General features: G+C 42.7%; 1 protein-coding gene across 3 annotated transcripts; it reads left to right on the forward strand.

Moving 5' to 3' along the window:
* Positions 1-545: 545 nt before the first annotated feature.
* On the forward strand, positions 546-19806 carry LOC109880629 (lysophosphatidylcholine acyltransferase 2-like). 3 transcript variants are annotated; one of them, XM_031814844.1, is made up of 13 exons: positions 546-1323; positions 1811-1953; positions 10874-11091; positions 12088-12200; positions 12940-13000; positions 14278-14371; positions 14650-14704; positions 14921-15003; positions 15091-15216; positions 15477-15630; positions 16049-16147; positions 16448-16589; positions 18329-19806. In XM_031814844.1, exons 1-13 carry the CDS (start codon positions 1213-1215, stop codon positions 18502-18504), a joined length of 1575 nt encoding a protein of 524 aa, XP_031670704.1. In that variant the 5' UTR covers positions 546-1212; the 3' UTR covers positions 18505-19806. The 3 variants fall into 3 exon arrangements, with proteins under 3 accessions (XP_031670704.1, XP_031670725.1, XP_031670714.1); XM_031814865.1 differs by having other exon boundaries at positions 1200-1323; positions 10874-10958; XM_031814854.1 differs by lacking the exons at positions 546-1323; positions 1811-1953 and adding an exon at positions 6980-7324.
* The last annotated feature ends 747 nt before the right edge of the window (positions 19807-20553 follow it).

Here is a 20553-nt window from a genome sequence, read left to right on the forward strand (position 1 = left end):
CTTAACGTTTCTTACTAGATGGAACTATGTCACACTAGATAGGACTATGCCTTTATGTAGCCTACTAGCACACAATTTGTAATCAGTAAATTAATAGCCTATAAATAGGTGTAGTTCTAAAACGTTTTTTCTCAAGTACACTTCATACTGTACATTTGTATTCAGGTCCTTGTTGAGCCGTTTTGAGGGCCCTTACATACAGTACCTCTGTGGTCAATGTAAATGCCATATTTGACTAACAGGTGACATCTTGTGGATGGATGAAGATCTGAAAAACGCTTTGTTGTGGTTTTTATTATGGAGCAGAGCACATCATCACGCAGCCATAGTATGTATGCCTTTGCACTTGAGATATGATTATACATTTTGTAATTCAACATGAATATTTGACTTGTTCACTCTGTTTATTTCAGCCAATCAATTTCAATTTAAGGGGCTTTATTGGCATGGTGTGCAAATAGTACAAAAGAGAAAATAAATTAACATAAATATAGGTTTATTTACAATGGTGTTCTTCACTGGTTGCCCTTTTCTTGTGTCAACAGGTCACACATCTTGCTGTTGTGATTGCACACTGTGGTATTTCACCCAATAGATATGAGAGTTTATCAAAATTGGATTTGTTTTTAAATTCTTTGTGGGTCTGTGTAATCTGAGTCTCTAATATGGTCATACATTTGGCAGGCAGTTAGGAAGTGCAGCTCAGTTTCCACCTCATTTTGTGTGCACATAGCCTGCCTTCTCTTGAGAGCCAGGTCTGCCTTCGGTGGCCTTTCTCAATAGCAAGGCTATGCTAACTGAGTCTGTACAGCATACATAGTCAAAGATTTTAGGTCAGTCAAAGTGGTCAGGTATTCTGCCACGGTGTACTCTGTTTAGGGTCAAATAGCATTCTAGTTTGCTCTGGGTTTTTTGTAAATTCTTTCCAATGTGTCAAGTAATTAAATTTGTGGTTTCACCCCACCACTGATCACCAGGCAAAAGGTTACAATCCCACGTAAACCCAGTGCAGTAGGTGGGGCCTAAAAGTAATCGGAGGCAGAGTGCCAGATTACTCTCGTCCTTGCTCTACGGTTGTTGTGAACGATGTTATCGCAACATTTGGAGAGCGAACAGAATTCGCAAGATTCGAATCGAGGAAGTGGGGTGATTGCAGAACTACTGTGCAATTCTAAAGCTTCTTGACACCATACCGCGACCCGAGCGAGAAGAATGACTCCCCGGAGAGTGTTCGCGTTACCCAGGCAGCAATCCCTGTTTCTTCCGGCCGTCCTTAATCCTTTTGTGCAGGAGGTGAAATTGGCCAAGGCTGACATTATCAAAGTGAGTATAAAATGTAAAATAAATCGATTAACTCATTAATTTATCCGTCACAGAACTGGGATTGTTATTCAAACGTAAACAGTTGAGCGCAGCCGGGTGGTTGTCCTCTATAGCTCCTCGACTGTGTGTGTGTCTGGTGGTGCGTGACTATAGCATACAGTACAGGTACATAGCTAATCTAAGCCTATGAAACCCTGACAATCCTTTTGTAATGCCTTGCTTGTTATTGTGTAACACAAACAATGGAGGCTATGTACCCTCTAGAAATTCCTCCAACCATGTGAATTTCTAGAATGAAAAGTCTATAACATGCGTATCCCTTGGTCAAAGGTTGTATCGTTGCGCATTATATGTTGGTTAGGAAATGTGTGTTTTAAAATGGCTCTTTAAAGTCCTTTCAGTGGCATGAAGTCAGTAACCTTAACACGTTGTAGATCTGTAAAAAAAAAATGGGTTGTGTGTGATGTTTTTTTCTCTCTCTTTGCAGTGTGTATTCCGGGGAATCTTCCTGGTACCTATCCGTGCCATCTTCCTGACTCTGGTTCTCATGGTAACATGGCCTGTTGCTGTCATAACAACATTCTTGCACCCTCTCAAAGGAGCAGTGGCACCCATGACCGGATGGAGACGGTAAATATACTGCAAAACACCATGCTGTGCCACTACTGGTCTGTATGTATAACTATATTTCAACTATGCATCCACTATGAGTACTTTAGTCATTAGTTCCAGAGGATGTACAGAGCATTGTTGTTTATGACTTAAGTAGTTAGGCCTATGGGCAGTTCCATGGTAACAGAGTTTTGAGAAAGGAAAGAAGATGAGCTAGCTGGTGTTTTGGACAATACAGACAAATATCTAATGAAGACAGCTTCAGCTACACAGAACGAGCTGATGTAGTCTACATTCCTTAACAGCTTGACAGTTTGTTTTTAGTTGAGGATGAACAAGAATTAAACTAGTGTGAAATTACATAGTTGTTACTCCTCCCTCCTTCCTGCGTTTCTCAATCCCACAGCTCTTGATGCGTAGAGGTATTTCCACATTAACAGAACTGCACAAACAGCACAAACCATCATTCTTTTACCAAATGTTGCATGTGCACTGTGTGTTTTTGGAACATTTTCTGTGGAAATTGTTCAAAGTAGTCATTGTGCATATAGTTGTATCGTTTGTTTAATGTGAAAATATGTAAATGTTTGGGCGACGGAGCAAATTCACATAGAAATATGAGTTATAGATCGATCATTCTGCTTGAAAGCAAGTATAGGAATTGGTAGATCTGTGCACTATTTCTATGCTTTCTGTCAAGTTTTGTTTCAAACAGCTGAAAAAAATATTATTTTGATTATGGAAACTATATGTCACAGGGGTTTTGATGGTACAATGATTCTCTACACTATACTAGCTTATTTTGTCTTATAAACTGAAATTAGGCTAACTATTAGAGTTTTAGCAACCAGGAAATTGCATAGAGATTCCTGCATAGTGCAACTTTAACTTTGCAGTTATTGTTTTTGTTTGACCTAGATTTTAAAGTGAAAAATCTGTCTCAGCATCACTCTGTTACCATGGAATTGCCCCTATACATCAAGTGCTGTGGGATTTTCACACATTGAGAAATGCAGGAAGGACAAAGGAGTAACAACTATGCAATTTCACACTAGTTCTTGTTCATCCTCAACTAAAAATGAACTGTCAAGCTGTTTAAACCTCTTAAGGATCCACCACTTTTTTCCAATTGTCGCCTAAAATGACATACCCAAATCTAACTGCCTGTAGCTCAGGACCTGAAGCAAGGATATGCATATTATTGATACCATTTGAAAAGAAACACTTTGAAGTTTGTAGAAATGTGAAATTAATGTAGGAGAATATAACCCATTCGATATGGTAAAAGATAATACGAAGGGAAAAAACAAGCGTTTTTTGTACCATCATCTTTGAAATGCAAGAGAAAGGCCATAATGTACTGTTTTGTACAAAGCAGTGTATGTACAAAGTTTTGGATTGATCCATTAAATATCACCATAATTTGCAAATAAATTCATTAAAAATCCTACAATGTGATTTTCTGGATTTTTTTCCCCTCATTTTGTCTGTTATCAAATCAAATCAAATTTTATTTGTCACATACACATGGTTAGCAGATGTTAATGCGAGTGTAGCAAAATTCTTGTGCTTCTAGTTTCCCGACAATGCAGTAATAACGAACAAGTAATCTAACTAACAATTCCAAAAAAACGACTGTCTTATACACAGTGTAAGGGGATAAAGAATATGTACATAAGGATATATGAATGAGTGATGGTACAGAGCAGCATAGGCAAGATACAGTAGATGATATCGAGTACAGTATAACATATGAGATGAGTATGTAAACAAAGTGGCATAGTTAAAGTGGCTATTGATACATGTATTACATAAGGATGCAGTCGATGATATAGAGTACAGTATATACGTATGCATATGAGATGAATAATGTAGGGTAAGTAACATTATATAAGGTAGCATTGTTTAAAGTGGCTAGTGATATATTTACATCATTTCCCATCAATTCCCATTATTAAAGTGGCTGGAGTTGAGTCAGTGTCATTGTCAGTGTGTTGGCAGCAGCCACTCAATGTTAGTGGTGGCTGTTTAACAGTCTGATGGCCTTGAGATAGAAGCTGTTTTTCAGTCTCTCGGTCCCAGCTTTGATGCACCTGTACTGACCTCGCCTTCTGGATGACAGCGGGGTGAACAGGCAGTGGCTCGGGTGGTTGATGTCCTTGATGATCTTTATGGCCTTCCTGTAGCATCGGGTGGTGTAGGTGTCCTGGAGGGCAGGTAGTTTGCCCCCGGTGATGCGTTGTGCAGACCTCACTACCCTCTGGAGAGCCTTACGGTTGAGGGCGGTGCAGTTGCCATACCAGGCGGTGATACAGCCCGCCAGGATGCTCTCGATTGTGCATCTGTAGAAGTTTGTGAGTGCTTTTGGTGACAAGCCAAATTTCTTCAGCCTCCTGAGGTTGAAGAGGCGCTGCTGCGCCTTCTTCACGATGCTGTCTGTGTGAGTGGACCAATTCAGTTTGTCTGTGATGTGTATGCCGAGGAACTTAAAACTTGCTACCCTCTCCACTACTGTTCCATCGATGTGGATAGGGGGGTGTTCCCTCTGCTGTTTCCTGAAGTCCACAATCATCTCCTTAGTTTTGTTGACGTTGAGTGTGAGGTTATTTTCCTGACACCACACTCCGAGGGCCCTCACCTCCTCCCTGTAGGCCGTCTCGTCGTTGTTGGTAATCAAGCCTACCACTGTTGTGTCGTCCGCAAACTTGATGATTGAGTTGGAGGCGTGCGTGGCCAAGCAGTCGTGGGTGAACAGGGAGTACAGGAGAGGGCTCAGAACGCACCCTTGTGGGGCCCCAGTGTTGAGGATCAGCAGGGAGGAGATGTTGTTGCCTACCCTCACCACCTGGGGGCGGCCCGTCAGGAAGTCCAGTACCCAGTTGCACAGGGCGGGGTCGAGACCCAGGGTCTCGAGCTTGATGACGAGCTTGGAGGGTACTATGGTGTTGAATGCCGAGCTATAGTCGATGAACAGCATTCTCACATAGGTATTCCTCTTGTCCAGATGGGTTAGGGCAGTGTGCAGTGTGGTTGAGATTGCATCGTCTGTGGACCTATTTGGGCGGTAAGCAAATTGGAGTGGGTCTAGGGTGTCAGGTAGGGTGGAGGTGATATGGTCCTTGACTAGTCTCTCAAAGCACTTCATGATGACGGATGTGAGTGCTACGGGGCGGTAGTCGTTTAGCTCAGTTACCTTAGCTTTCTTGGGAACAGGAACAATGGTGGCCCTCTTGAAGCATGTGGGAACAGCAGACTGGTATAGGGATTGATTGAATATGTCCGTAAACACACCGGCCAGCTGGTCTGCGCATGCTCTGAGGGCGCGGCTGGGGATGCCGTCTGGGCCTGCAGCCTTGCGAGGGTTAACACGTTTAAATGTCTTACTCACCTCGGCTGCAGTGAAGGAGAGACCGCATGTTTTCGTTGCAGGCCGTGTCAGTGGCACTGTATTGTCCTCAAAGCGGGCAAAAAAGTGATTTAGTCTGCCTGGGAGCAAGACATCCTGGTCCGTGACTGGGCTGGATTTCTTCCTGTAGTCCGTGATTGACTGTAGACCCTGCCACATGCCTCTTGTGTCTGAGCCGTTGAATTGAGATTCTACTTTGTCTCTGTACTGGCGCTTAGCTTGTTTGATAGCCTTGCGGAGGGAATAGCTGCACTGTTTGTATTCGGTCATGTTACCAGACACCTTGCCCTGATTAAAAGCAGTGGTTCGCGCTTTCAGTTTCACACGAATGCTGCCATCAATCCACGGTTTCTGGTTAGGGAATGTTTTAATCGTTGCTATGGGAACGACATCTTCAACGCACGTTCTAATGACGCAATACGAAACATCTCCCAGTCCACGTGATGGAAGCAGTCTTGGAGTGTGGAGTCAGCTTGGTCGGACCAGCGTTGGACAGACCTCAGCGTGGGAGCCTCTTGTTTTAGTTTCTGTCTGTAGGCAGGGATCAACAAAATGGAGTCGTGGTCAGCTTTTCCGAAAGGGGGGCGGGGCAGGGCCTTATATGCGTCGGGGAAGTTAGAGTAACAATGATCCAAGGTCTTTCCACCCCTGGTTGCGCAATCGATATGCTGATAAAATTTAGGGAGTCTTGTTTTCAGATTAGCCTTGTTAAAATCCCCAGCTACAATGAATGCAGCCTCCGGATAAATCGTTTCCAGTTTGCAGAGAGTTAAATAAAGTTCGTTCAGAGCCATCGATGTGTCTGCTTGGGGGGGGATATATACGGCTGTGATTATAATCGAAGAGAATTCTCTTGGTAGATAATGCGGTCTACATTTGATTGTGAGGAATTCTAAATCAGGTGAACAGAAGGATTTGAGTTCCTGTATGTTTCTTTCATCACACCATGTCACGTTGGCCATAAGGCATACGCCCCCGCCCCTCTTCTTACCAGAAAGATGTTTGTTTCTGTCGGCGCGATGCGTGGAGAAACCCGTTGGCTGCACCGCTTCGGATAGCGTCTCTCCGGTGAGCCATGTTTCCGTGAAGCAAAGAACGTTACAGTCTCTGATGTCCCTCTGGAATGCTACCCTTGCTCGGATTTCATCAACCTTGTTGTCAAGAGACTGGACATTGGCAAGAAGAATGCTAGGGAGTGGTGCACGGTGTACCTATGATGAAAATTACAGGCCTCTCTCATCTTTTTAAGTGGGAGAACTTGCACAATTGGTGGCTGACCTAAATACTTTTTTGCCCCACTGTATATTAACAAGAATTTAAGCTTTGAAACCTTAAATGCTAATCAGCTCATGCTAATCACATTAACCGTCCTGTGGGGGATACCGATCCTGTAGAGGTTTTAAGGAATGTAGCCAACATCAGCCCTTTCTGTGTATTTATGTAACCTTTATTTAACAAATCAAGTCAGCTAAGAGCAAATTGTTATTTAAAATGATGGCCTACCAAGAGGCAAAACGCTTCTTGCAGGGACAGGGGCTGGGATAAAAAATTTAAAAAAAGTAGGACAAAACACATCAAGACAAGAGAGACACCACAACACTACATAAAGAGAGACCTAAGATGACAACACAGCATGGCCGCAACACATGACAACGACCGATTAATCGTAATGGCCGATTTCAATTTTTGGGGGGACACCGATTTGGCCGATTTTAATTGTGAAAAAAATGTTTTACACCTTTATTTAACTAGGCAAGTCAGTTAAGAACACATTCTTATTTTCAATGACGGCCTAGGAACGGTGGTTTAACTGCCTTGTTCAGGGGTAGAACAACAGATTTTTACCTTGTCAGCTTGGGGATTCGTTTTTGCAACCTTCCGGTTACTAGTCCAATGCTCGAACCACCTGCCTTACATTGCACTCCATGAGGAGCCTGCGTGGCAGGCTGACTACCTGTTACGCGAGGGCAGCAAGAAGCCAAGGTAAGTTGCTAGCTAGCATTAAACTTATAAAAAACAATCAATCTTTACATAATCACTAGTTAACTACACATGGTTGATGATATTACTAGTTTATCTAGCGTGTCCTGCGTTGCATATAATCGATGCGGTGCCCATTAATTTCTCATCGAATCACAGCCTACTTCGCCAAACAGGTGATGATTTAGCACTGTCGTTGCACCAAACCTAACCATAAATATCAATGCCTTTCTTTAAAATCAATACAAGTATATATTTTTTAACCTGCATATTTAGTTAAGATTGCCTGCTAACATGAATTTCTTAGAATTAGGGGAAATTGTGTCACTTCTCTTGCGTTCCGTGCAAGCAGTCTGGGCCGCCTGGCTCATTGCGAACTGTGTGAAGTACATTTATTCCTAACAAAGACCGTAATTAATTTGCCAGGATTGTACATAATTATGACATAACATTGAAGGTTTTACAATGTAACCGCAATATTTAGACTTAGGGATGCCACCCGTTAGATACAATACGTAACGGTTCCGTATTTCACTGAAAGAGTAAACGTTTTGTTTTCGAAATGATAGTTTCCGGATTCGACCATATTAATGACCAAAGACTCGTATTTCTGTGTGTTATTATGTTATAATTAAGTCTATGATTTGATAGAGCAGTCTGACTGAGCGATGGTAGGCAGCAGTAGGCTCGTACGCATTCATTCAAAAACGCATTCGTTTTGCCAGCAGCTCTTCGCAATGCTTCAAGCATTGAACTGTTTATGACTTCAAGCCCCGAGATTAGGCTGGTGTAACCGATGTGAAATGGCCAGCTAGTTAGCGGGGTGCGCGCTAATAGCGTTTCAATCGGTGATGTCACTCGCTCTGAGACTTGGAGTAGTTGTTCCCCTTGCTCTGCAAGGGCCGTGGCATTTGTGGAGCGATGGGTAACAATGCTTCGAGGGTGGCTGTTGTCGATGTGTTCCTGGTTCGAGCCCAGGTAGGGGTGAGGAGAGGGACGGAAGCTATACTGTTACACTGGCAATACTAAAGTGCCTATAAGAACATCTAATAGTCAAAGGTATATGAAATGCAAATGGTATAGAGAGAAATAGTCCGATAATTCCTATAATAACTACAACCTAAAACTTCTTACCTGGGAATATTGAAGACTCATGTTAAAAGGAACCACCAGCTTTCATATGTTCTCATGTTCTGAGCAAGGAACTTAAATGTTAGCTTTTTTACATGGCACATATTGCACTTTTACTTTCTTCTCCAACACTTAGTTTTTGCATTATTTAAACCAAATTGAACATGTTTCATTATTTATTTGAGGCTAAATAGATTTTATTGATGTGTCATATTAAGTTAAAATAAGTGTTCATTCAGTATAGTTGTAATTGTCATTATTACAAATAAATAAATAAAATTGGCTGATTAATCAGTATCGGCTTTTTTTGGTTCTCCAATAACCGGTATCGGCGTTGAAAAATCATAATCGGTCGACCTCTTGTAGTAACACAACATAACAACAACCTGATAGCGACACAACATGGCAGCAACACGACCTAGTAGCAGCACAAATGTGGTACAAACATTATTAGGCGCATAAAACAGCACAAAGGGCTAAAAGCCACAACAATATATGAGGCAAAGCAGCCACAACAATACATGATGCAAAGCAGCCACAACAATACATGATGCAAAGCAGCCACAACAATACATGATGCAAAGCAGCCACAACAATACATGATGCAAAGAAGCCACAACAATACATGATGCAAAGCAGCCACAACAATATATGATGCAAAGCAGCCACAACAATATATGAGGCAAAGCAGCCACAACAATACATGATGCAAAGAAGCCACAACAATACATGATGCAAAGCAGCCACAACAATACATGATGCAAAGCAGCCACAACAATACATGAGGCAAAGCAGCCACAACAATACATGAGGCAAAGCAGCCACAACAATACATGATGCAAAGCAGCCACAACAATACATGATGCAAAGCAGCCACAACAATACATGATGCAAAGCAGCCACAACAATACATGAGGCAAAGCAGCCACAACAATACATGATGCAAAGCAGCCACAACAATACATGAGGCAAAGCAGCCACAACAATACATGATGCAAAGCAGCCACAACAATACATGAGGCAAAGCAGCCACAACAATACATGATGCAAAGCAGCCACAACAATACATGATGCAAAGCAGCCACAACAATACATGAGGCAAAGCAGCCACAACAATACATGATGCAAAGCAGCCACAACAATACATGAGGCAAAGCAGCCACAACAATACATGATGCAAAGCAGCCACAACAATACATGAGACAAAGCAGCCACAACAATACATGATGCAAAGCAGCCACAACAATACATGAGGCAAAGCAGCCACAACAATACATGATGCAAAGCAGCCACAACAATATATGAGGCAAAGCAGCCACAACAATACATGATGCAAAGCAGCCACAACAATACATGAGGCAAAGCAGCCACAACAATACATGATGCAAAGCAGCCACAACAATACATGAGGCAAAGCAGCCACAACAATACATGATGCAAAGCAGCCACAACAATACATGATGCAAAGCAGCCACAACAATACATGAGGCAAAGCAGCCACAACAATACATGAGGCAAAGCAGCCACAACAATACATGATGCAAAGCAGCCACAACAATATGAGGCAAAGCAGCCACAACAATACATGATGCAAAGCAGCCACAACAATACATGATGCAAAGCAGCCACAACAATACATGATGCAAAGCAGCCACAACAATACATGAGGCAAAGCAGCCACAACAATACATGATGCAAAGCAGCCACAACAATACATGAGGCAAAGCAGCCACAACAATACATGAGGCAAAGCAGCCACAACAATACATGATGCAAAGCAGCCACAACAATACATGAGGCAAAGCAGCCACAACAATACATGATGCAAAGCAGCCACAAGTGTCAGTAAGTGTAAATGATTGAGTCTTTGAATGCAGAGATGGAGATAAAACTGTCCAGTTTGAGTGTAGCTGAAGCAGTCTTCATTAGATCTTGTCTGTATCGAACAAAACACTATCTACCTCTTCTTCTTTATTTCCTCAGAATTGAGGGGGTCATAGAGATGTGTTGCATGAGGCCTGATGCAACACATGATAAATAAACCAAATGTGTTCTTCTGTGACTCAAAAGCAGCCCACTTCCCTCCCTCTTTGATTGTATGTGTTGATATGACCACAGCTACGTGCAGCTGCTGGTTGTTTATCGCTCGTGTTCAGGTCTGTTTTATTTGATAGTTGATAACACTAACTAGCTGATGAACATGGAGCACCAACTTAGTACAGTACTACTGACCATCAAAAGGCTAAGTTGAGGTCCTGACAACACACAGATCTATGTTGACTGTAATATTGGTCCATTCAGATGTAGGCTATATGTATCCATGTTCAGTGTCTCTAGGTGAATATTCCTGGCAGTGTACAACTGTTAGTTTAATCTGTATAGTTTCAGGCTAAATCTCTGTTTGACTCTCTGGTTCCCCAGGTTCATGTGTCGGCGTGTGATGGCGTTCCTGGGGAGGTCCTACTACTTCTTCATGGGCTTCAGGGTGGTGGTGAAGGGCCAGCAGGTGAGCAGTGCAGAGGCCCCCATTCTGGCTGTGGCCCCACACTCCACCTTCTTTGATGGCATTGTGTGCATCGTAGCAGGCCTGCCCTCCACTGTGTCCCGCACTGAGAACCTCGCCACTCCTATATTTGGCAGTGAGTGTTGTTTCTGTCTGGGGTTTTTTAGTAGAGGGTTAGGGTTAGTTTTTTTTTTTTGAGTGTGTGTTTGTGAGTCAGTCTGTGTGGGTCTGTCAATGATAAGTGTGGGTATTCTGTTTGCAGATTTAATATCCGTTAGTGTTTATCTGATGTGTGTGTTTCCTCTCCAGGGTTTGTGCGGTCCCTCCAGCCTATAATGGTGTGCGTTAGTGCTGAGCGATTAACTGACATTTTTAACAACTAATTGACCAACAGCGGTTCAATTATTTCATTTCCATTTAGTTCGTTTTTTTCTTCCTGTGAGCTCAATGCGTACATTCTCTGGAGATAAATCAGATCCAGCCTGAAGTGTGTGATGTAGTAGGGGGTTGTAGTTTCCAACAGGCCAATATTATGTGTAGTTTAGTGCATAAAACGTGGTAATTAACTACAATGACCATAATCTATTTGGGCATCTGCTTTTCCGGTCTGTGTTTCTTTTACGCCTGCAATGGAAGACAGAAGAATGCGAGATCGTGAGGTGATATAGAGAGCAGATGTTGCTTCGTGAGGCATCTCTCTAACTAAAAATACATGATCTTAGTGATTGATAGTTGGTGTTCAGCAGTCATAAAGTATGTCTTATTTACTTTGAGGAACTACAAAATAGTGATTTTGTCAGACAGCATAAGTTGCAGCTCTATAGAGATGAGATGATGACATGGAGTAAAATAATGAATCCATCAAATTAAACAAATGTAATATACACAGCAACTGAAATATTTTATTAAAGAAAAGTAATGTGAATAAATGCTGGTTAATAAGTGATAAGCAGTAATGGACAGTCACTACCATCCTGGTACTTTTATTAATTGTTTTATTCTGTGTTACAGCATTGAACCCACATAATGCATAGTGCATTTAATCTTTAAAAAAATAATCGTAATCGAAACACTAAAAAACTCTAATTGCTCAGCACTCGTGTGTGAGTTTATCTTTCCTTTCTCCATCCAGGGTTTGTGCGGTGTCTCCAGCCGGTGCTGGTCTCCAGACAGGACCCAGACTCCCGTAAGAACACCATTATGGAGATAGACAGCAGAGCCAAGTCTGGAGGCCGCTGGCCACAGGTCTGTCGCAGGCATACACACACACAGTTTTGAATAACTAACCTTGTGGGGACACACAATTCAGTCCCATTCAAAATCCTATATCCTAATATTTTCCTATTTTCTGACCTTAACCCTAAACCCCCCATAAATACCATTTGATCTTGTGGGGACTAACAAAAATGTCCCTAGTTGGTCAATTTATTTTCTTAATGTACTATTCATGTGGGGACTTCTGTTCCCCACAAGTATAGTTAAACACATCCACAAACACACAGCCAGTATTTTTATCATAATTAATCATGTCTTGTCTAGCTTGTAGTCTGACAAGGAGCTTGGGAATGAAACATCACGCCTTTTCACACCAAGAATTTGCCTTGTAAACTTCCTCTCGCATGACATATCCTTCAAACACAATTGCTGTTCCTTCTTCTTTGTGACAGAAAGTCTACTTCATTCAGCATAGAATGAAACACTGGAATAGATCCATCTACATTGTCAGTGGTGGTAGCCTAGTGGTTAGAGCATTGGGCCAGTAACCGAAAGGTTGCTGGAGCGAATCCCCGAGCTGACAAGGTAAAAATCTGTCGTTCTGCCACTGAGCAAGGCAGTTTAACCCACTGTTCCCTGGGCACCGATGATGTGGATGCCAATAAAGGCAGCCCCCTGCACCTCTCTGATTCAGAGGGGTTAGGTTAAATGCAGAAGACACATTTCAGTTGTACAACTGAAAAGAAACATTTAGTTATTTATGTTCCAGATCCTGGTCTTCCCTGAAGGGACTTGTACAAATCGCTCATGTCTCATCACTTTCAAACAAGGTAGGTTGAACTTCACTACCATGTTTGTTTTTAAATAGGAGTAGAAACACCTTTGTGTGGATCCAAGGAATCAACTCATACCAAACAGTGTACTGTTGATAGGGTATGAAAATCATGTGGGACCCTACAATGTCCATGTTGTATTCCCACTTAATAGGCTGGTTGTCATTTGTTTATAGTGGAGACAGACCGTCTTCTGGGAGAGACACACAGTACTATCCACACTATAGTGGTGTCATTTACTTAATGCAAATTCACTCGTAAACTAATGGCAGAGATAGGGCCATCATGCGGTTGCAGAATGGTGTTCGTTTAGCTTCTTTCTGGGGTGCTTGTGTTACCGGTGTGAAATGACTAACTAGTTAGCTGTGCACGCCAGTAGAGTTTCAATCACTGACTTCACCCACTCTGAGACCTTAAAGTAGTTGTTTCCATTGCTCTGCAAGGGCTGTGGCTTTTGTGGAGCGATAGGTAATGATGCTTCGAGGGTGACTGTTGTCGATGTGCGCAGAGGGTTCCTGGTTCAAGCCCAGGTTGGGGCGAGGAGCGGGACGGAAGTAACACTGTTACAATTGTTTTGACACAACACCTCTTCATTTACTCCCAGTATGCTACATGTTATGTGCCTCATTGTGTGGTCAGTCACCTGATGCACACACAATGGGCTTCTCTAGAGTGAAGGGTCCTGAGTGAATCCATTACTTCCTGAAACAGTAGCCATAGCGAAATGGAATAGATTGCACAATGAGATAATGAACTTCAGAAGGAAATTACTGACTGATTATCTTCACTCAATACCAAGAACTAGGCTATTAGGATCTGAGGGAATTATACAGTAGAAATTGCTATGGTTCAATCCTAAAGCTGTAAACCTGTGAATGCATCTAATAACCAATGCAAATAACAGCATATAAGACCATCAATTACACTCTATGGCATGTTACAGTTTTTGCATAGACATTTGCATCTAACTGAATTACTTTGTTCTACTACAGTGCCAATATCCAAACCAACATACCTAATACTAGTGGCTTCCTTACAGTACTGATTGATATATTGATCAGGGTTAGATGCATCCAGCTTCAGGTCTTGTTATTGGTTGGACGTGTACTGTGGGTAAATGAGTTGTCATCGGCTGCACTCTGTCCAATTAGTAGGCTGTCTGTGCTCCTGTGTTTGCACATATAGGTCGTGTGTGTGTGTGTGCTCATTAAGTTAGAATAGTAGTCAGTGCTGGAGGTCAGTAGGGTCTCACTCTGTCCCTCTCTCCCCGTCAGGTGCCTTCATCCCTGGGGTCCCGGTGCAGCCTGTGGTCATGAGATATCCCAACAGACTGGACACTGTGACTTGGACTTGGCAAGGCTTCAGCTCGTAAGTCTGCAGTGCACTCAGTGGATTACAATCATCAGTGTTGCCTCAACGCTTCGACGCTACATTTCCCCTGTTGTTTTCTGTACAGTGTCTCACATTGCAACTATGTTCCTGTGACTTCTCCTCATTAGGCCTCAAACTCTGGGAATAGAGATTTTCACTGTTGAGCGATGAATTGTTTTTCAGTTTAGTGGGCTTACATTTCAATCTTGTTGTATGGGATTACCGTTATGCCCTTTGAATAAAGGTGATGATGACTTGTGGTGATGTTCTTTCAGGAGGACCCTGCTGCTTCTCACTCTGTCTCAGCTCTACACCAATGTAGAGATAGAGGTTAGTATTAACACACTACACAGGAATACTTACTTAGAAAGCCAAGAGATAATGACTTCATAACACATTCATTAACAGTACCTATGTGTTATGTATGGTTTATAAAGGTGTTATGTATGGCTTATGAATGTGTTATAAAGACCTTATCTAGGTAGCCCTCCAGTTAGCCTGTACTTCCTGGTTAGTCCCTGTTTTGACCTTTGCCCTCTCCTCCAGTTTCTTCCTCCAGTTACCCCTACTGAGGAGGAAAAGAAAAGACCTGTGCTGTTCGCCAGGACAGTACGAAATGTTATGGCCCAGTAAGTGTGTGTGTGAATGGTATTACAGCATTTAATAATCGCTTCCTTATGTATATTCTCTTCAATGCTATCCCTATGTGTGTGCAGGGCTCTGGGTGTGCCAGTGACGGACCACACATATGAGGACTGTAGACTGATGATCTCAGCTGGGGAGCTCACCCTGCCAATGGAGGCTGGTCTAGTGGAGTTCACTAAGATCAGCCAAAAACTTGAGTAAGACTGGCTCCTCTACCGCTCTAATACTGTGCTATTGCCACTGTGGCAACACATTATGTTCTGTTATGTACTGTTGTGTCACCCACTGGCAAGCTCCTCACTGAAGTAATACTGCCTTAGACAATACTGCTTTATTTGGCCAACTGCTACATCGGCAATTGGTAATAGTTGGACACACACACAGACCTACACTCTCTTCCACCCCTGAGTAAGTCCTTGTGTCCTGCCCTCCTCCTTTCCTCCCCGGTCCCCCTCAGCCTGAAGTGGGACAACGTGAAGAAGGAGCTAGAGGGCTTTGCAGCCGTGGCCTGCTCCTGTAAAGGAGGCCGCATCAACATCCAGGAGTTCGCCAGCTTCCTCAAGCTGCCCATCAGCCCCGCCCTGCAGGAGCTGTTTGCTCTATTTGACAGGGTGAGAGCCAGTCACATCTAGTTCGGTTCAATCTCTCTTCTAGGCTTTCCTAGGTTGTGTTGGACTGGTGCAAGCTTGGCTGGAGGAAGTCTACACCATATTTCTTACAACATTCCTCTGAAATCCACAAAGGGAAGTGTATGACTACACTATTCTTTCAAAGCGTAGAGAATCAGACCACAGCCATTCTGTCTGTTCTCTCCAACCTGTGACTGGATGGGCTAAGTAACCGAGGATTTAGTATGCTGTCCCCCACTGCTTTGTTCATAGAGAGGGTAAACAAACTGTCTGAAGAAATAAAGGAACCATTGTTCATCTTGGAAAAACATACTGTATTTGTAGAGTATTGTCGTCCACCGAATGCAATGTGTAGTCTGGCTTTGTTAACTGATACTTAGCTGTCACTCTGTCTCTCTAGGATGGAGATGGCACCATTGACTTCAGAGAGTATGTCATCGGTGTAACCATCTTATGTCGGCCAGCTAACACCGAAGAGGTCCTCCGCACAGCTTTCCAGGTTCGGCCAATAAAAACCCTGCTTGTTGCGAATGTTACTGTGTCACATTTAGCTGTCCAACACATGACATTGGGGCCTAGGTATGTAGCTGACGCAGACTGTGTCTGTGAGGTCTACCCATGGTTTGGAAGCAATAGACAAGCACTCAGTGGCTATGATAAAGTTAAATACGTGTGTGTGGTTGTCTAAGGGGAACATGAAGTAGGTTTGAAAGCCACATGGTCATAAAAGCAATCTCGATTTCAATTAGCAATCCTATGTGTTGTCATTACTTAACTAATTGTCTCCCTCTCCTCTCAGCTGTTTGACACTGACGAGGACCAAAGAATCACTCATGAAGAGTTCTCCTCCATGCTTCGCTCTGCTCTAGGCGTGTGTGACCTCAACGTCTCCAAACTCTTTAAGGAGATAGATACAGACAGCTCTGAATTCATAACTTTCTGTAAGTAGACCCTTGTGAAGGTCAAAGGTTATCTGAAGTGGAGGACTCCAGCATGAACTAAAGGCAGCTGACTGCTTGCCTTGACGGAACACCATAGAAAAGGCCGGGTTGAGCCTTGGATCTCTCCATTCTAGAAATATAGAAAGATAAATAGTATATGGATTTGAAAGTGGGATATTAATATTTGTATAATTTTTTAATCCTTTGTTTTTAATTCCCATAGGAAATTAACATTACTTTCACCAAAAGTAGCCCATTTTAAACAACAACTTTGTGGAATTTTAGTTGAATTTTTATGATGGAACAAATCAAATCAAAGTTTATTTGTCACGTGCACCGAATACAACAGGTGTAAACCTTACAGTGAAATGCTTACTTACAGACTCTAACCAATGGTGCGGGGAAAAAGTGTGTGTGTGTAGGTAAATAAAGAAATGAAACAACAGTAAAACGACATTTGAAAAAAGAGTAGCAAGGCTATATACAGACACCTGTTAGTCAGGGTTATTGGGGTAGTATGTACATGTAGGTATCGTTAAAGTGACTATGCATATATGATGAACAGAGAGTAGCAGAAGCGTAAAAATAGGGGTTGGCGGGTGGTGGGACACAATGCAGATAGCCCGGTTAGCCAATGTGTGGGAGCACTGGTTGGTCGGGCCAATTTAGGTAGTATGTACATGAATGTATAGTTAAAGTGACTATGCATATAAGATAAACAGAGTAGCAGCAGCATAAAAGAGGGGTTGAGGGGTGGGGGGCACACAATGCAAATAGTCCGGGTAACCATTTGGTTACCTGTTCAGGAGTCTTATGGCTTGGGGGTAAAAACTGTTGAGAAGCCTTTTTGTCCTAGACTTGGCACTCCGGTACCGCTTGCCATGCGGTAGTAGAGAGAACAGTCTATGACTGGGGTGGCTGGAGTCTTTGACAATTCTTAGGGCCTTCCTCTGACACCGCCTGGTGTAGAGGTCCTGGATGGCAGGCAGCTTTGCCCCAGTGATGTACTGGGCCGTACGCACTACCCTCTGAAGTGCCTTGCGGTCGGAGGCTGAGCAATTGCCGTACCAGGCAGTGATGCAACCGGTCAGTATGCTCTCGATGTTGCAGCTGTAGAACCTTTTGAGGATCTCAGGACCCATGCCAAATCTTTTTAGTTTCCTGACGTGGAATAGGCTTTGTCGTGCCCTCTTCACGACTGTCTTGGTGTGTTTGGACCAATCTAGTTTGTTGTTGATGTGGACACCAAGGCATTTGAAGCTCTCAACCTGCTCCACTACAGCCCCGTCAATGAGAATGGGGACGTGCTCGGTGGTCCTTTTCCTGTAGTCCATAATCATCTCCTTAGTCTAGGTTACGTTGAGGGATAGGTTGTTATTCTGGCACCACCCGGCCAGGTCTCTGACCTCCTCCCTATAGGCTGTCTCGTCGTTGTCGATGATCAGGCCTACCACTGTTGTGTCGTCAGCAAACTTAATGATGGTGTTGGAGTCGTGCCTGGCCAAGCAGTTGTGGGTAAACAGGGAGTACAAGAGGGGACTGTGCACGCACCTCTGAGGAGCTCCAGTGCTGAGGATCAGCGTGGCAGATGTAGCTTTTTTAGTCACTGACAATTTGAATATAGTTCTGATTTGATCCTCTCTGAAACTGAATTCCAGGTTTTGTGAGCATTGATAATATACCAGATATACTACTGTAAGTTCTGATTTGACCCTCTGTCTCTCCATTTCCCTCTCCAGCCGAGTTCCAGGCGTTTGCCCTGAACCACCCAGAGTATGCCAAGCTGTTCACCACCTATCTGGAGCTCCAGCGGTACCAGGCCCTCCAGGGGGTGGAGTCAGAACTCTCTTCCACCAATCACGTCTCCTCTGAGGACAACCAGGAAGAGAGCATCTCTGACAAGAAGGACGACTAAGTCTGAGGCAGAGACTGTCGATGTGTTCGAGAGCATTACCATACATTTTGTTCAGTAGCTGATCACGGACTGAGCAAACTGACCGATCTACTGTTAATTATACAGTTATTTAAGATCCACGGTGATTTGTTGATCAGTAAGTCTGCAGTTGCCGACTGCAATGTTGTCGATCTAGATCATGTACAGAGACGGAACTCTTTTTGAGCTCTCAGTTGAATACACAGAGAGACGAACTACTGAGTCTGATGAACCACAATCTTTTCTATTGTACTGATTTTAGAGAACTGGAACCTCATTTTGACCTCATAGGAAATAAGATGATGTATGTTTAAATTAATGTTGCTATTCTGCAAAAGTAAATCATATTTTTTGCTTAAATTCTTTCTATGATTTTTTAGTGCCTTAAAAGATTTGTAAGCGAGGTTTGTAAGAGCTATTGGTTGTGTTTCTGTACAGATGGGGTGGAATCATAGACCTCCAAGTATATTTTTTCAGATCCTTGTTTATGGCAGTAATGTGGTCATAGGAAGGTTGAACAATATACGGATATCCACTTAATTCTAAGGCTTTTAGGAATTTACTCATAGCAGTGTTGAACTTTTTTATAGATTCCCCTGCTGATTTTGATTTAAGGCATCCCATTGTTTTGTCATAGTTTTGCCTCTTCAGATGAAAACTACCTAGTGCCAGCCCATAATGTATGTAAATGACCTGGATACCCTTCTGAGATGACTGTGTCCTGTACTCTTTAATGTGTCTACCTGTTCACCTCTGTTTTCTACAGATTTTCCTTGAAGATAACAGGAATGTATTGTATGAGTTGAAAGTCTTTAATGTATGACTGGATTGCAGAAAATTGTCATTATTACATTTTTCTAACGATATCAACCCAATCTGGCAACCCAGCAAAGGAGCTATAAGGATACATGCTGTGCTTTACAGTTTTTCCACTGCTTAGGGACACACACTGTAAGTAGTGCTGCTGTATAATTAGCTAAAGGTTTTGCTCTGCATCTGTTTCTATTTGCATTTCCATTGAAGAGTGATGTTGCTGAGGCAGCAGTGGAACCTTATGGCTTTAGCCAAACTAAAGCCCAAGCATCTACTGAAAAATAAGGCAATTTGTGAGCAAAAAGGCAAGTCTGCCTAGTAATACATACCCCCTGGAATACACTGTTGTATGGTTTCAAGTTAACTAGCTTGCATTGTTATTTATTTAGCAGAGCGCGTTGTTGCAATTATGTTAATTTTTGTGAACACAGCAAACTTTCTGTTTTGCAATAAAATCCAGTACAATTTTAACTCTTCGATGACTTGTATTTTATAGCTTTTAAACTTCTGTAATTAGTCTTTTTGCTTTCAACTTTCTTGTTCTAATTATGTGTATTCTCCCTGTTAGTGTACTTACTTGTGTGTATGTAAATGTATGGTTGTTTGACTCAGTTGATTCGAGCTTGGCATGAGAAACTCCAAGGTTGGGGGTTCAATTCCTGTAGGGATCACATACACATACTATACCTGTGCGCACGCACTTTACTGTAAATCCCTTTGTATAAAAAGTGTCTGCTGGATGGCATATATACTAAACAAAAATTTAAACACAACATGCAACAATTTTAAAGATTTTACTGAGTTACAGTTCATATAAGGAAATCAGTCAATTGAAATAAATTCATTAGACCCTAATCTGTGGATTCCACATGACTGAGTAGGGGTGCAGCCATGGGTGGCCTGTGAGGGCATAGGCCCACCCACTGGGGAGCCAGTGTTTTTCCCCGCAAAAGGGCTCTATTTCAAACAGAAATACTCCAAAGCATCCCCTGTCCCCCTCAGACGATCCCACAGGCGAAGAAGCCAGGATTAAAGGTCCTGAGCTGGCGTGGTTACACGTGGTCGGTCTGCAGTGAGGCCAGTTGGACATACTACCAAATTATCTAAAACGACATTGGAGGCAGCCTTTGGTAGCGAAATTAACATTCAATTATCTGACAACAGCTCTGATGGACATTTCTGCAGTCAGCATGTCAATTGAACTCTCCCTCAAAACTT

The sequence above is a fragment of the Oncorhynchus kisutch genome, linkage group LG3 (genome assembly GCF_002021735.2).
Source record: "Oncorhynchus kisutch isolate 150728-3 linkage group LG3, Okis_V2, whole genome shotgun sequence".
NCBI classification, from domain to species: domain Eukaryota; kingdom Metazoa; phylum Chordata; class Actinopteri; order Salmoniformes; family Salmonidae; genus Oncorhynchus; species Oncorhynchus kisutch.